We start from the raw sequence: 16,983 nt of genomic DNA, 5'->3' as shown, positions 1-16,983 counted from the left end.
GAACATCATTATTGACGTAACACCCGCGTGTTTCTTGCCTGAAAACTTAAATGGAAAGATAGAACCGAGCAAAAGTAGAGACTCAGAATGTTGAAATAGCAAGTGTCAGGAAATAACGTATATTTCGCGCATGTTTTTAAAATAATTCACCAATCCTTGGTATCATTATGTTGAAATATTACATTTGATAACAATGTTTGGATCGAAATTGGAAGCCTCGATAAGGTCCTTGCGCTCTGTGTTTCCTAGGTCTCAATAGGAATGAAATCCAAAACATTTTGTCAACCTTCACAAAAAGTACTGATAAAGTTTGATTTTTAATGTAAATTTTAATTACTAATGAGTAAAACATGACAAAAATCGTTCAGTTTACATCCATCACTCCCCACTCCCCCCTCCCAAGAAAAAATACAAAAACAAAACAATTCGTTTTTTTGTTGTTGTATATCTTCATCTCAATGTTTAAAGTAATTAATAACTATAATTAAAGAACAAGTTTGGTATACGTCAAGAGGATGACAACAACCTACCGACACAAAGAAAAAGATATCAAGTGGTCATCATATGTCCTGCAAAAATTTTAATACAACAAGTCAAGCTCCTAGATAAGTAACGATAATTCGTTTTTGTCATGGAGATGAGGATGGTCGGGGGAGTTTTTGCATATGTCACGTCTTGCTATGCTGCATTATATGTTTTGCACAGCTTTGTGACATTTTTCTATCAGTTTTTTAAACAGTTTTTGTTCTGCAATTTGACGGAGAGGATATTTTGTTTGCTTTTGTTATTTTCAGTTCTTACCAGGCCTCCATAAATTATCAATATCTCTCCTCAATCAAATAGTCATCACACAGAGTCTGAAAAGCATTGAATAAATTTGAATTTATCATAGAATATCAAAGAGGGCTATACACACTTAATTTCCCCTAAATCGCTGAGAGTCTTAAAAAAGCTATATGTAAATTCAGTAGAGAATATTAAAGATTAAAATAAAAACTAAATTTCCCCTATAACATTACTGTTAAACGCACATGAACGTGTTGCGGGATTGAATAAAACTTTATTTTATTTCATAAAATCTATAAAAAAAAACAATGAATAAACCGAAGGGTTAAGGAGGCTCGCGGGTATAAAATTTTCAGAAAAAAATCAAACGTTTATTTGTCATTACAAATTTTATTAATTACCTTAAGAAATTGTTACTTTATCATATGGTACAAAAATTATTCCAAAAAATCAATACGTGTTGGCCCCAGATGACTTTTAAAATGTAGATATCATTGAAAAAGCTCCAAATTATCTCCCTTTGGTGCAAAAATGCCATTTTTTGGCATTAAAATTTAAATATCTTTTTTAACTCATCGGTGACCTATATTTTTTATTGTTTTTTTCGAAAAAGCTGTACATAAACTAAATGATTGTAAAATTTTAGCCATTTCTGTAATTTAGTTCTTTTTTAATTTCTATATGACCGCTTTTTCTCTTATTAGTTCAACAGAAAAAAAGGACATTAGCAAAAATGCATGCTCTTTTCAAAGGCAGATTGTGAGCGTAAATGAACGGTGACCCAATTTTTTTATTTCATTTTTCTATTAGGTATAAGACAAAGTTAATTTATACAAAAATATAGCAAAATCATATATTAAATTAAAAAATTGATTTAGACCCGCGAGCCCCCTTAATATTAAACAAATGATATATAGACTGTACGTTGCCCTCTTTATTTGTTTCATGATTATTTTTGTCGATTGTCTCACTTACGTATATCCTGTATCTTTTTTAATGAACATATGCACAAGATTTATAGAGTGCTTCTTTACTAGACATGTGCCATTTCAGAAAAAAGATTATATGGTTAACGGTTCGGAGTCCAAACAATTTGTCCAGCAGCATACCTTTTTTTCAGCTTACCGATTCAAAATAATCCAATGTAACGAGCTGGTTAATTACATACAGAGTATATATACATTATTAACCAGCGTCCTCAATATGCATATTTATTTGTGCTGTACAACGCACCAATCACATACATTTTATTTTAATTTAATTCTAGCAAAATCGACAAAAGAAATAATATTCGAAATCTTCTTCGTGATGTATACAGAATAAAAGAGAGGAACGGATACAGTGCAAAAGAAGAGGTAAGTACAGTTTATATCACTGACATAAAATTCGACATAATATGTTCCTCCTAAAGTGAAGAAGAAACTGCAACCCTTTCTAGAACACACGAGTCCTATCCGGTGTTTTTATGGGATTTGTTTTTGGCTTCATATTTAGTTTTTTCGTGTGGTGTTCTGTCGAATGCTTGTCTGTTTTTCATCGAATGAGGGTGTTACACTGACCGCTTCTATTGAATTTTGTTTTCTGTTTCTCTTTTTTTTTCTATTATTCACGGTGTTGTTTGTTTTTTTTCCCTTTAAATTATCACTTCTTTCTTATTCTCCCTTTGCTTTATTTTCCCCTTTGTTCATGTACTTGTATATAAATTCCCGTTGTTGGTATTGTTTGTCTTTCTATCTGAATGAAACACAGTTACTTTGACAGAAAAGCCTTTTGAAATGGTAGGTTTTTGTCGTAATGATACAGACCTTTCAATATTTGAAAGCAAACATTCCATTAGCTGAAGTAATTTCCAGATGATAGAGTAGAACAGAGCCCTACTTGATAAATCCTTGTTAGCAGAGCGCGGATACATAATTTGTATTTTTTAATTACTTGTAAACAAAGCGCGGACACATAATCCGTATTTTAATCACGTTTAAGGTGGTACCCGACACTTTCACTAAAATTAATTTGGCTCGTTTAATTTTCATAAAATGTTGTTAAAGTGTTTACTTTGACCCTTTAACAAAAATATAAAAAAATTAAAAACTGTTTTGTCAGAAAAAATACACTGGTTATAGAGCAGTTTGACAAACAACAATTTTGATCATTGAGAAGCTTTATATTCCTTTTACAACACAACGTAATTAAATTGATTCACAGAGTTATCTCCCTGTAGTGTTATGTACCACCTTACAGGTTTGACATTTTAAAATGTGTAATCAGACTCAATTTGGTGATTCAATGTGTACAACAGCATTGTTTTGCATCAATGCACGATATGCATATGGTCGTTTTCTGCATTAATATGGAAGGTTGCTATAATTCAGTATTTAGCGCCCCAGTTTCCATTTAAATAAGATAGCAAAGTGAATTGTCTGGAAAGCCCTATTAATTTCCGATATCTCTTTGAAACGCACTAAGGATGGTTTGAACTTACTACAGTGCTAAAGAAATGAACTTTCAAGGTAATAAATGAGTAATGGTGTATCATCTTCAAACATTGATATTCTGATTGAAAAAAGTAATTAAGGAATCAATATTTAAGAGTTTAAATGTGAATATTATTATTTACTATTTGTTTTTGTTTTTAGCAAGAAAATAAGAAGAAATTAGCAGACTCGAAAACACAAGATTTACGTAGAATGCAAGAAATACTACAACGATTAAATGCCAACCTGGAAGAGAAGCAAATTAAAAAAATAAACCTTCTACTCCAACCTGTTCCAGAAAATAAACGCAGAGACAGAAAAGGTCATTTTAAGTTAGAAAATAATCAACGTCAAACACCGAGGAAGAATAAAGGTCGTAAGAGTGAAAAATATTATTTAGAACATCCAAAGGTAACTTTAAATCAATACCATATCAAGTGGAATTTTCAAACTAACCATTTGATTCAGATGCATTCAACTAAAATGGTACTTTTAAAGACACTTCTAATTTTATTGCAACCCATACTGAAAAAGGATACATGCATGTTTATATTTTTCCAAGGGCTCCAACCCTACTTAATGAATATAAACTAAAATTTAAAAAAATCGAATAAATGGAATACTTCTACTTGGGATATTTCATGCGTCTCAGATGACTACTGACAATCATTATGACTATGCAAAATACTCAATAGTATTTTTTTTCCAACTGCATCGACAGAAACAGAAAATCATTTACATTTAACATGTTTAAATCGTACAAAAGGGGAGGAATGCATTTTACCGTCAGACTTTAAATATTTTTTTTTCGACTATCGTTAACGTAGACTTGATAAAATGTGTATCAGTGTTCGTCAAATTATTGTTATTTTTATTTGTCGTTAATAACAAGAAGAACAAAAATCAGTTTATTTCGTTTTTCGTTAGTTTTTACCTTAGATCATTAAATACCTACAAGCACAGGACGCAAAACAACGAAACCCTAAATGTTGGCCTAAATTTTAATACCCGGATATGTTTGTTTTGTCACTAATGTACAACTTATAATATTATTGCAACTTTAATTTCATTGAATGACAGTGTGCAATGTCGTTCTCATATCTATTAACTTTTAAAAGATATCAATAAAAGAAATATGATATTGAATAAACTCAATTAGAATGCAGGTACAGATATAAATATTTAACATCGCAGTTGACATTTTGGTAATTTATTATTCGTCATGCGGATATGAATTAGTATTGCCAATGCGAGAAATACCGGATGTCACCCTATTCCAATTGCCTCTAAACGGCAGCAATTTTGTTTTTCTTTAACATTGAATGCACATACATGTTTATCATGTATATGCATCAAAATACATCTTTCTATGTTTTTTATTTTTATTTTTCTCATTTGTACTGTTTCCATGGCAACGGCGAGAAAATTCAAAAGATGGATAGCATATCTTCACACGCAAAGGATCATTTCCACAAAGTTTCATTCAATTTGGAATACTTTCCAATTTTACACATTCTTTCTGTTTTCATGGCAACGGCGACCATCTTAGAAATGCCAAATCCCGATTGCACATCTGCACATGGGGGTTAACATTATTCATAAGTTCCATTATAATTGGTCCATACAATAGTCTTGACAAACAAGTGTGGAATGATAAAGATGATAAATGAAAAAAGAATTGAACAATAGCAATATGTCACTCGACTTTAGTCAAGGTGACATAACCATGAGTGGATATAGTAGCAATGATCATTTATTTACTCTTGTATGAACCATAACCTTAGGTTTTTATGCCATACATAGGGCCATTATGTTGGTCTGTGCGTCCGTTCGTCCTTTTATACGACCGTTCGTTAGTTCGGTCGTCCGTCTGTCCCGCTTCAGGTTTAATGTCTTTGGTCAAGGTAGTTTGTGGTGAAGTTGAAGTCCAATCAACTTGACACTTAGTACATATGTTACCTATCATATGATTCTTCTCATTTTAATGCCAAATTAGAGTTTTTAACCCGATTTCACGGTCCACTGAAGATCGAAAATGATAGTGCGAGTGGGGCATCCGTGTCTTATGGACACATTCTTGTAAGAATGTTCCATGCGTTTCCTCATTATAATTAAACTTTATTATACCAGCTGTAAATGATTTGGCATATTGTTCTTTTTCTCAGAATCTGTCTATACCATCTGTTTTCCACATTTGTATATTTTTATTCAACACGATTTTTCCCTTCGAAATATGCAATTTTCGATTTTCTAAGAAGAGGGTCATGATTTGGTCACTGCATACGAAAAATTGTCCGCATGTCATGGTACAGTATAATTCAATAGCAGTAATTTTTGAAAATGTTTGAGAAGACAGAAAGTAACCTTTGAAGTTCACGAATGTTTTGTGAACTGTGTATCTAATTTAAAATTTAAAGCACATCGAACCGTTTTCAAACGATGAACATTTTGATGTTTCTTTAGAAATAAATTAGTTAGTACACGGATGTCGTCTGTGAACCAAATATCAGATTTAAAGCACGTACGTCAAAGCATTTCTCAAATGAAGAATAAAATTGAGAATGGAAATGGGGAATGTATCAAAGAGACAACAACCTGACCATAGACAAAACAACAGAAGAAGGTCACCAACAGGTCTTCAATGTAACGAGAAATTCCCGCACCCGGAGGCGTCCTTCAGCTGGCTCCTAAACAAATATATACTAGTTCAGTGATAATGAACGCCATACTTATTTCCAAATTTTACACAAGGAACGTAAATTAAAATAATAAAATTATTATATGTCTTTATACATAAAATAGGTATTTCATGGATGACTGTGAACCCAATTTTGAATATATACAGAACGTCAAACTATTTTTCCAACATTGAAACATTTTTATATTACGTTAGAAATAAAGCAGTTTGGCTGTTATCAAATAAAACGATATAACATCACTTAATTATCCTCTGCGTGCATAGTATGAGCGTGGATTTATTCAAAACTAGTGTATTGAGTAAGATTCTAAAGTATTTCATTACCTCCATAATTACAATCCAGCGTAACTTAAGATCATTCAGAACCTCCAAAGTTATCAGTGCCTCCATATCTAGATTTTATGACATTCTGAAACATTCCAGGACCTTTATAATTCGATCTCATGATGTCATTAAATATTTCAGAACCGCCAGAATTTGATTTGAGGATCTTGGAACATTTCAGGACCTGCTAAAATAATCAGTCAAACTTACTTTATGTCAGGGGTCATTTAACATTTCAGGATATCTTTGATATTGATGGAGTTCCACAATAATACATGTTAGGACCTCCAAAATTCATTTTCAGAATGTCCTCAGATGTGTATGGAGGTCCATAATTATTTCATAATATCTACAATTTGGGATATATACGAGGAATTATTAGAGAAATAAAATTGAATACATATTACATTTTTTACGTTATTAAGACGAAAGCAGCAAAGTGGAATTGATCCAATTTGAACAAAATGAATGGCAAAACCTTTTTTGAGTTTTACTACATAGATAATTATGTTTTAAGAAAATAATACTTATCTGAATGGCACTGGGCTCGACGAAAACCCGTCTGCATAGTTTATCTGTATCATAAATTCATAAAAACAGTACACGTGATATGTTTTTTTTCTTATTTCATTCAAAAATTATACATTAGAGTCTGGTTTTTTTTCATTCTACATAACAAATATATGACAGAAACAGTAAAAGTGGTATTTCAAGAGTTGCATTTTGTATCCACTGATTATTTTTATTAATAGTTTAACTGTTTCCAGGAAATATCAGCTGGCAACCCTCTAGAGAATGTTGTTGAAGCCATGGAAATAGAAACGAACTGGCATTTTGTATACACTGATTATTTTTATTAATAGTTTAACTGTTTCCAGGAAATATCAGCTGGCAACCCTCTAGAGAATGTTGTTGAAGCCATGGAAATAGAAACGAACGGGCATTTTGTATACACTGATTATCTTTATTAATAGTTTAACTGTTTCCACGAAATACTAGCTGGCAACCCTCTAGAGAACGTTGTTGAAGCCATGGAAATAGAAACGAACGGGCATTTTGTATACAGTGATTATATTTATTAATAGTTTAACTGTTTCCAGGAAATATCAGCTGGCAACCCTCTAGAGAACGTTGTTGAAGCCATGGAAATAGAAACCAACGGACATTATCACCAGGTTATTATCAGTATTGTATAGGTCATTGTATTTGTAAACGGTGAAACTGAAATCATCCCTTCGTAAATTTTACGGACGCCATCACCAGTTGGTTTACTGTTATGGAATTACCGTTTCAAAAATGATATCGGATATGTTCCTCACGTCGTTACTACAATTCCCTTCCCTTTCATAAATGTGATCTACCGAATTAGACTATTTACCGGATTTGTTATCACATAAGCAACACGACGGGTGCCACATGTGGAGCAGGATCTGCTTACCCTTCCGGAGCACCTGAAATCACCCCTAGTTTTTGGCGGGGTTCGTGTTGTTCATTCTATAGTTTTCTATGTTGTGTCATGTGTACTATTGTTTGTCTGTTTGTCTTTTTTGTTTTTAGCCATGGCGTTGTCAGTTTGTTTTAGATTGATGAGTTTGACTGTCTCTTTGGTGTCTTTCGTCCCTCTTTTATTATAAAAGTCAACTGTTTAGGTTATTATACATCCTTGGCTTTCAAATATTCTGCTTTGAGCGTTCCTGACGGAAAATCCAGAAGAGCACGTCGGATGTATGCAATTTATAGCGTGTTGTTTTTATTTGTTACAGCATTGCAAACCTCTGTTGGGGGATTATCAGTCCCCGGGGGTACCATCAGCTCAGTGGTTAGGACTTTGGCACTTACATAATTTATAACAAACTTTTCTAAAATTGTCCGTTTAGAAATTTAGAAATTAAGTTTTTGACTCCCTCAGGCAAAGTTAACCTTTAGGCGTTCCTAATGAAAGTAAGTTCAGAAAGGCGCTTCGGGTGCATGACATTTATATGGTGATGTTTTCATTTTTTATATTGACAAAATCGCTCAGAGGGTGATAGACAACCTTTTTACACCGTGAAAAAAATGTCAAAAGAAGAGTAACATTCTGCTCTTTCACTTTGCTAGCTTTCTGTTATTTAATATACTGATAACTATGGAATTTCATTCGACTTTCATACAAGTAAAATGTTTAGCCAGCTATAAAACCAGGTTTAATCTTTTTCTACATAAGAAAATGCCTGTACCAAGTCAGGAATATGACAATTCATTTCAATTCGTTTAACATGTTAAATGTTTTTGAGCTTTTGATTTTGTCATTTGATAAAGAGCTTTCCGTTTTGAACTTTCCTTGTGGTTCGGTATTTTTGTTATTTTACTTTATTTTACTGTCCATTTTCCGTGGAAAAAGTTAAAGTTGACACCAACAAGGTGTTGATATTATGAATAACAGTAGATACGTTTCTTTACAGGCTGATGGTGCTAAGCCTCTACAGAAAGCGAAACTCATAGGGGACAACCATGATGACGACTTAATAGTTGAAAAGGTAACAATACACCATCATCGGTTATCGGTACTGCATATACAATTACAGTAGCCACGAATCAAAATCTGAATTTTACGATTGCAAAAAATAAAAATGTCTATACACGATAGCAAAATCAATTGTTTTGAATGGCAATAGGGAATGCAGATCTTAATGTATTTTCAAAAGAGATAGCAGATAGTAGGGTGGTAAAAGTATGCATGTAAATTATGAAGAACGCTCATACTCTCACATTTCCCTGTTCAGGATTTGAAAATCTGAATCCAAACCCTAATTTGGCATCTATAATACTAAAATTACGAGGTCCAATTTGTCAGCCGTCATGACGTAAAAACGACGAATCACAGAATTCAACTTTATATATAACTAATATAGTACAAAGGTGTAGATTAAAAATTACACCACTCCAGGCCCTTTTGTTTTACACGTAATTAATATTGCCAATAATTAAGAAGTTCCGGGTCGAGTCCAATACCGATACCAATAGTATATTCACCTGTTACCTATTACCTTATCTGTATGTTCCGCATCTGCCAGGCGCACCACCAAACGGTGTAGTCAGGATTAATATGCTATATACACTTCAATTTGTTAGAGGGCATGACGTAAAACAGCGAATCAAAGAATTCAACTTTTTTAAAACTAATATAGGACAATGCTGTTGATTAAAAAATACTCCATTCCATGACCTTTTGTTTTCCAAATAATTAATATTACCAATAATTGATAAGTTCCAGTTCGACGGGTTCAAATAAAAAGATTTGAAAGCAGAGGAAAAACTGTGTATCTTATAATCGGCATGACTTTATCAGATGACAATACTAATACTAAAATAAGGCTTGCGCATAGTTATATACTTTAATTCAGTCACAGACCCGTAATATCACGGGTGTGTTCTAGTATTCTATAAAAAGTCAACACTGCAAATAATTTATTTGCAAAGTTTCAAGTTTATGTGATTACAAATTCATTGTAGACAACCTTTAGTCTTAGGTATATGATTTTTATTATTTGTTGTTTTCAACTAATAACCAGCTTCTTTTAGAGTACTCTTGGGTCTGTATTTAGTGTCCTTTTTATTATTAGTGATGAGGGATGGATATATACCCTGACATGTCCTGTCTGTGTCTTTGTTTGGTTTTTTTCTTTTTGTATCGATCGGATGAGTTAAGCCTTTTTCAACTGATTTGTATTGTTTGTTCTTATGTTGTGCTGTTACACCACCGATACAGGTTAGGGAAGGGTTGAGCGCTCCTAAACATTTTTCAGCCCGCCACATTCTGTATGTGCCTGTCCCAAGTCAGGAGCCTGTAGTTCAATGGTTGTCGTTGGTTCACGTCTGTGATATTTGTTTGTTCGTAAATTGTTTTGTTATAGATAAGGCTTTAATTTTCTCAATTGATTTGTTTCATATTTTTGATGTCGGGGCCTTTTATATAGCCGACTATATGGATTTTTCTCGTTGTTGACGGCGGTACGGTTGCCTATAATTGCTTACCACTTTATTTGAACTTTGGTGGATAGTTGTCTAATTGGCAATCATACCACATCTCCTTATTTTGTTTTAACCAACACTTATACACTTATATATTTGTTATATAGAAGATATCGGATGTATTCCTTATGTCGTAACTACAATCCCGTTCCCTCCGCAGGAATGTGACCCACCGAATTATACTTTTTAACTTTGATTGTGACATTTTTACCGATTGTGTCTCTTTGTTGTGTTTACGCATCATTTTCGATATTTTTTAAATGTGATGCGACTGTCGTACAAGTGATAGGTTTAGCGCTGTAAAACCAGGTTTTATCCACCATTTTCTACATTTGAAAATGCCTGTTCTAAGTCAGGAATATGACAGTTGTTGTCCATTCGTTTTTTATGTGTTTTGTCATTTGCTTTTGCCATGTGTTTATGGGCTTTCCGATTGAATTTTCCTCGGAGTTCAGTATTTTTGTGATTTTGCTTTTTATACCTGATAGGAGAAGGACGACATAGAGACCGGGAAATAAAACGCCCATATTACCGTTAGTTGGGCATAGAATAGATAAATGCTTGGCACATTTTGTTGTAAGAGTCTATAAAATATTAACACAACTAGATGGGTTCTGTAAATTCATTGGTTAATCTATAAACGCATAGATAAATTACAATTAAAACGTGGCAAAGCCAACAATTTCTAAAGGTGAGTATCCCTAAAAAAATATGTACAGATACATATTAATCATCTAACTGTAACCTGATTTCATGACATTTTTACATAATTGAAGAGGTTGGTTTTATATTCAGCCAGCCTTGAAAGACTGCCTGTACAGTTTATATCAAGTATGATAACATAAATATTATAATAAACGTCTCTAGATGATACTAAAGTTAAACAATATCTAATGCGGCATTCACACCGTGCCGGTTATTGCTCCCGTTTGAGATAAGACAGCGATAAGACACGAAATGTGAAAAAGTCGGATAAGTATCCACAATGATTTGGAATGTCCAGTCATTGTCTGAACGCAGTCTGATATGTTCGTTACCGATTCCTACGAATCGGAATGGTCCAGAGAGGTCGGCATAACACCTCAACAGTTAGATGCGTTCCATAACATTCGGGGAGACTCAGCCGATTATGTCAAGTTGGATAACAATCGTCACTATGTCGTGACTATGTCGTGACAGATTCGGCTAAATATGTTAACAATGTTGTGTGTTTTCCGGACGGTGTCCTGTAGAACGGGTATGTCATTGCTGTTTTTTAGCCGATTGAGGCCATATTGCAATCAGATCTTGTCGATTGCGAACCGTCTTTACCAAAACCGTTCCGGAACAGTCCCGCTATAATTACGAAATTCGGCAAAAATACCCGCGTCAGAATCTCGAATATTACAGAACACAATACGACTGAGCATAGACCAAACAGTTTGCAATGCGGTATATCAGTATGTTATAGGATTGCATTTCGACAGTACCTGATCATCCCGAATATAGCGACAGTTCTTCTTACGGATATTTCCCGTTAGCGTCGTTCATTGTCTGGTCACCGTCTGATATCTGTCGGATGACATTCGGTATAATCGGGACGCTGTCGGGACAGATTCTGTCATGTTTCATCACGTGAGAGATACAAGTCGGATTAATATCGGATTGAGAATCGGATAATCGAGACAGATTCGACTGGACGCGTATTTGCTTGTTGTATTGATTTAATCAATGTTTTTACAAATTTTAATTTAAGTTTCAATTTTCAGCCACGATTTACGGGATCGTGATCAGATTTTTTACAAATTTGAATCGGCAAAGATCCTGTCAAGGACGGCAGTAAAAATCGTGAATGTGTGACCCTGGCTTTAAGCAAAAATACTAGTTTTAACCATGTTAATTGTGTATTAAAAACAATCTTATTATCTGTATTAAAAATAAAATGAATTACAATATACGTTGAACCACAAACGTCAAAATCATGCAATCACGTAGTGGAATTAACTATTTGTGGATTCTTAAAAATTCTAAATATAACTTTTGGACTAGTTTAAATCTCGGTCTATTTCTGAAATTTATACTTACATGCTTTTGATTTTCTAACCCTGTATGCTAACATTGCCTATGTAAATTTTGAAATTGTTTGTATGCACATTGAACGACAAATTCATGTGACGTATACAATTTTCTGACGTCAGACACTCAAATCAATGAATGTGTTCGTAGATAGTAGTTGTTTTTGTGTTCTGTTAAATTGTTCCTTTTAAAATTGTTATACGATGATGACTGATGTACCCATATTTTGACTATTTTATTTATTGTGTCTGTTTATTTAACGCATCAATGTAAATATAACGGAATTTGATGAGATTGTCATTAAAATGAGAGGGTTAGCGCTATAGAACCAGATTTAATCCACCATTTTCTACATTTGAAAATGCCTGTACCAAGTCAGGAATATGACAGTTCTTGTCCATTCGTTTTTGATACGTTTTGTTATTTGATGTTGTCATGTATGTGATGGTGGACTCTCCGAATTGATTTTCCTCTAAGTTCAGTATTTTTGTGATTTTACTTTTTAATAATCGTCGAGTACTTATGATAGTGAGATTTAAGTTATTCGGTAACAGGAAATTCATCAACAGTTCGTCAATTTCTGTCTTTAAATAAGCACAGCATCTTATCTTCTTCTGCATCGTTCAGCGAAGATATTTCTATTACTTTATTTTTTTTTCAAAAGCGATAGGTTGTGAAGACTTTAACAGAGAAACTGAATATGTTTATATTCATGTAGTTCTTTTGGAGAGAGAAAAAGAATCCGACATTTATTTTAGGCTACTCGCTTACTTTAATTTTTTGATACGATCAAAAATCTTGCAAACATTATGTTAAAACAAATCATCAAATTATCAATAGTAATCAATTTGGAATAGCAAAGTGTATCTACATTTATAAATAAATATCAATTGTTGCAATCTAGGCAAAATGGTGTTTCTTAGAATTTGCGATTTTTTAACAAATGGATTGTAATAACCTTACATTAGTACTATAATTAGTATACCTGTACAAAAAAAATCTTTACGATTTTACAATTTTTTTCTCAAACTTTATTATTTTTGTTACCAAAAGAAAGTTTATAATCCGATTTTTTTTTCTAAAATGTCAAAAAGCTTTATTTTTGTCACCTTTAATTAATTTGTAAACGAAACACGTCTATTTATAATTTTCGTTGAAATCCAAGAATAAAAAAAAAAACTTTCTCAAAATAGGTGATTTTCAAACAAAGATATATAACTCATTTCTGCAAATTCAGAAAATTTCACAAGATTTTATAAACCAGGAATTAATTTCGAGTGAATTGTTATACCAACATGTTAGCTTTCATTGAAATCCTTGCACAAAACATGATCATCAACATTTGTGATTTTTAACATTTTTTTTCACCCTTATTAGGCTAATGTTTACCATCAAATGTATATGCACATTTACTTTTAATTAACAAACACTGCAAAATGTTATTGGCCTGCTACCCGTACTATAAGTGATTTTGCGCTAACTAAAATTATTTCTCAAAATTTTTAATTTAAAAAAAACTAACTTTAAAAATAGGCACAAGAACAATTTCATTGGTCTCACACATGTATCTATACTTTTGGATATTTTTTGCTTAGTAAAACTTATTTTCAAAATTTTACAACATAGAATTTTTCCAATAGTGATTGGCTATTTGTTTTCTTAAGATATCAACATATTTTGCATAACAACTGTGCAAAATGTCTCTGTCCACCTAGTTATACTGTTGGAGTGATTGTTTCTACAAAAAAAAAATGTTGACTGATGGACGGACAGACGGACGGACAACGTGAAAATTATAGGAGCCTTGCATCTAAGCAAGAAATCAAAGAACATTCTGTGTCAAAAAAAAATTTGTTATAACTTTTCAACAGTTAATATCATATAACGATTGCGTGTGCACTTCAAATTGTGGTACTACTTACTGTACTGTCACGTCTAGTTCAGAGTATACAAACTATATCTTGTATATAACGACAATTGTAAAAAGCTTATTATAAAAACATTGCTTATCAATTATTGCTAAAGTGATTTTTGAACTCAACTTTTGCACAAATGTTATATAAGATTTGTTTTCAAGGACCAATGCAGATCAAAAAAGTATGCCTTATGCTTGGGGACTTTACCAGTATGTTTGAGAACTGTGTAGAATTTCAACAAATGTAACATTGTATTTACCTATATTGTAGGCGTATATAATTTTAAGGTTAAAGTGAGACAACCATCCACAAAAAGTCAAATGAAATGGATGTAAGCAAATACATAAAAAAACGTACGGCCTTCAACAATTACAAAACAAAAAATACCGTATAGTCGACTATAAAAGTCCCTGACATGAAAAGTATTAAACAATCCAATTGAGAAATATAGAATGATAGGTAGTTTCGTTTTTGATACTGACAATATCATGCGGAATATATATACGAGCCCGTTAGGGCGAGTTAAGATATTCCACATGATATAGTCAGTATCAAAAACGAAACTACATATTATTCTGTTTATCGATAATTATGACGTCAAACAATATATTGTCTAATATTTTCAGTAAAACAGCCGGTACGTTGATACTCGAAAATATTAGGCAGTAAAATGAAAGGAAAAATATACGAATTACCGATAAGTAAGTTTACTTCTAAATTTGTGTGATTTTTGATGCTCCACTATTAACATAACATTCCCGTCTGTTACAATGTATTCATAATGTTCATTACGTGTTTCATAACATATGGCTTATTGATTTTGATTTGAATATTATGTTTTAATTATTCAGCCTGGTGGAACCAAAAGGAATTTTTTATTAGACCAGGAAAGAATATGGCCAAAAGGAATCATACCCTACGAAATAGCATCAAATACGTACAGTATGTATTATGTGTAAAAGAAAATCTATATGATATAAATGTGTTGATAATAATTTCAAACTGGTTTTTGCAACATAAAGCTAAAACCGACGAAACAGGTTTCTGAAATATGATTCTCTCACTTAAGTGTTTCATATTTGTAGGTATAAAGCTATTAGATAATTAGATAACAGTGAAACTAATCGAAGATTGAAATATAGAAAAAAAAAATCAAAGAGTTACCGACCAACAAATAAATTCACGAATGCACGAACATGTTGTTCGATCAAGAGTTAAATTCTTTGATTAGTCATCCTTTTTGTTACATTGACCATAGACTTTTAACTAAATATAAAGGAAAATATGCAAGGACCTATATGTTTTTCTACGCATCCATAATTCGTTTTGATTCAACGTCATCAGAAATGTTTTAACAACACCCATTGCTGTATGATGTCAAAACTGTGACATCATCGGATTTAATCTGCATGTGTAGTTATCGGATTTGTCTTATTGGGATATAACGGTATTACATTGCAATATTCATTTACATGAAGCTTTCTAAAAACCATTGAAATATACAATCAAATCGAATGACAGCTGTTAATATCTATCAAGTAGTGTTTCATTAATATTCTGTCTAATGTCAATTGTAAAATCGGATACTATGTCCTATTCTCGTCTTGCCCGATTCTCCAGCATTAAATAGAATCACAGACCTGTCATTTATTTCGAGATTATTTGCTTTCCTTTTGTCATGAATCTGTATAAATGTCTTTTATTGATATTTTTGCAGTTATCTCTCTGCCAATAAATGACACCACAATTCTGAAATCTATTTTGGTATCAATGGTTTTTGTAGATGATGGTTTTGTATGTTATGTATTAAAATGCATGCTTAAATAAATAAAAAGAAAATCTGGTATGATTCCCAAAGATATATGATTCACCACATATAGGTTACTGTACCATTTCCATTTATTTTAAGAGTGTACAGTAAACTTGTTAAGTATTTTGTGTCATTTTCGGTGGTATTTGTGATTGACTGCTGTTCACGTTTTTATATTATTCTACGAGACTATGTTTGGTGTGTCATAGAAACAATAACACCGTCCTTTCCTATTTCATGACCAATCCTTAGTACGACGATGTTTAGTAGTATAAAAGGAGCACAGCCTACCCACTCGGAGCACTTATGTCAATTCCCGGTTTGGAATTCGTATTGATCTTCCCCCATATTCTATGGAATGTGTTTGATCGTCCTTGCAGATGTCTTTTTTTTGTCCTTTACATCGTCCACGTTTTTTTTAATTAATTAACCATTTGATATCTTCTTATAATTTGCAATCGGCAATTCTCGGCAGATTCCGCAACCCTATATCTGCCGAGGCGAGCCGAATGCATATATTTTATTACTAGCACCAGAGACTAAAACAAACTTTTCTGAAATGTACGTATAATGCTTCCGATCACCATATTGTATATTAGATCTGCTGTATCCATTTATTTTGATAATTTCCGATAAAAAATAAAAAAATGTAATGCAAATTGATATATATAACGCATTTTTGGTTGGATGACTTTCCGAAACAATTGCACGGTTTAATGGATATTTCAGTTGTTTTATTTTCAAATTACATTTTTACAAGTATAGTATTAGTTCATTAACAACAGCACCGTATTTGAAGAATTGCCACTGTCAGGTGAGGATTTGACGATCACAAATTTACGAGTTTTACTGGCTCTACTTTACATTCCCAGTATAATCCCATGTCGCCTGTAATAATAAATTTGCACATGT

General features: G+C 32.6%; 1 protein-coding gene across 1 annotated transcript; it reads left to right on the top strand.

Moving 5' to 3' along the window:
- Positions 1-1,519: 1,519 nt before the first annotated feature.
- LOC134689984 (uncharacterized) lies at positions 1,520-15,765 on the top strand. Its single transcript, XM_063549955.1, has 6 exons — positions 1,520-1,545; positions 2,054-2,141; positions 3,420-3,668; positions 7,380-7,454; positions 8,721-8,795; positions 15,113-15,765. Exons 1-6 carry the CDS (start codon positions 1,520-1,522, stop codon positions 15,218-15,220), a joined length of 621 nt encoding a protein of 206 aa, XP_063406025.1. The 3' UTR covers positions 15,221-15,765.
- The last annotated feature ends 1,218 nt before the right edge of the window (positions 15,766-16,983 follow it).

The sequence above is a fragment of the Mytilus trossulus genome, chromosome 11 (genome assembly GCF_036588685.1).
Source record: "Mytilus trossulus isolate FHL-02 chromosome 11, PNRI_Mtr1.1.1.hap1, whole genome shotgun sequence".
In the NCBI taxonomy this organism is placed as follows: Eukaryota; Metazoa; Mollusca; class Bivalvia; order Mytilida; family Mytilidae; genus Mytilus; species Mytilus trossulus.
The sequence above is the reverse complement of the archived record's forward strand: the minus strand, read 5'-3'. Positions and strand labels throughout refer to the sequence as shown.

Coding starts and splice junctions, on each gene's coding strand:
- LOC134689984 (XM_063549955.1), top strand. CDS start 1,520: ATGCATGCTCTTTTCAAAGGCAGATT. Junction 1,546..2,053: donor GCTCTTTTCAAAGGCAGATT/GTGAGCGTAAAT, acceptor ATTTAATTCTAG/CAAAATCGACAAAAGAAATA. Junction 7,455..8,720: donor CCAACGGACATTATCACCAG/GTTATTATCAGT, acceptor GTTTCTTTACAG/GCTGATGGTGCTAAGCCTCT.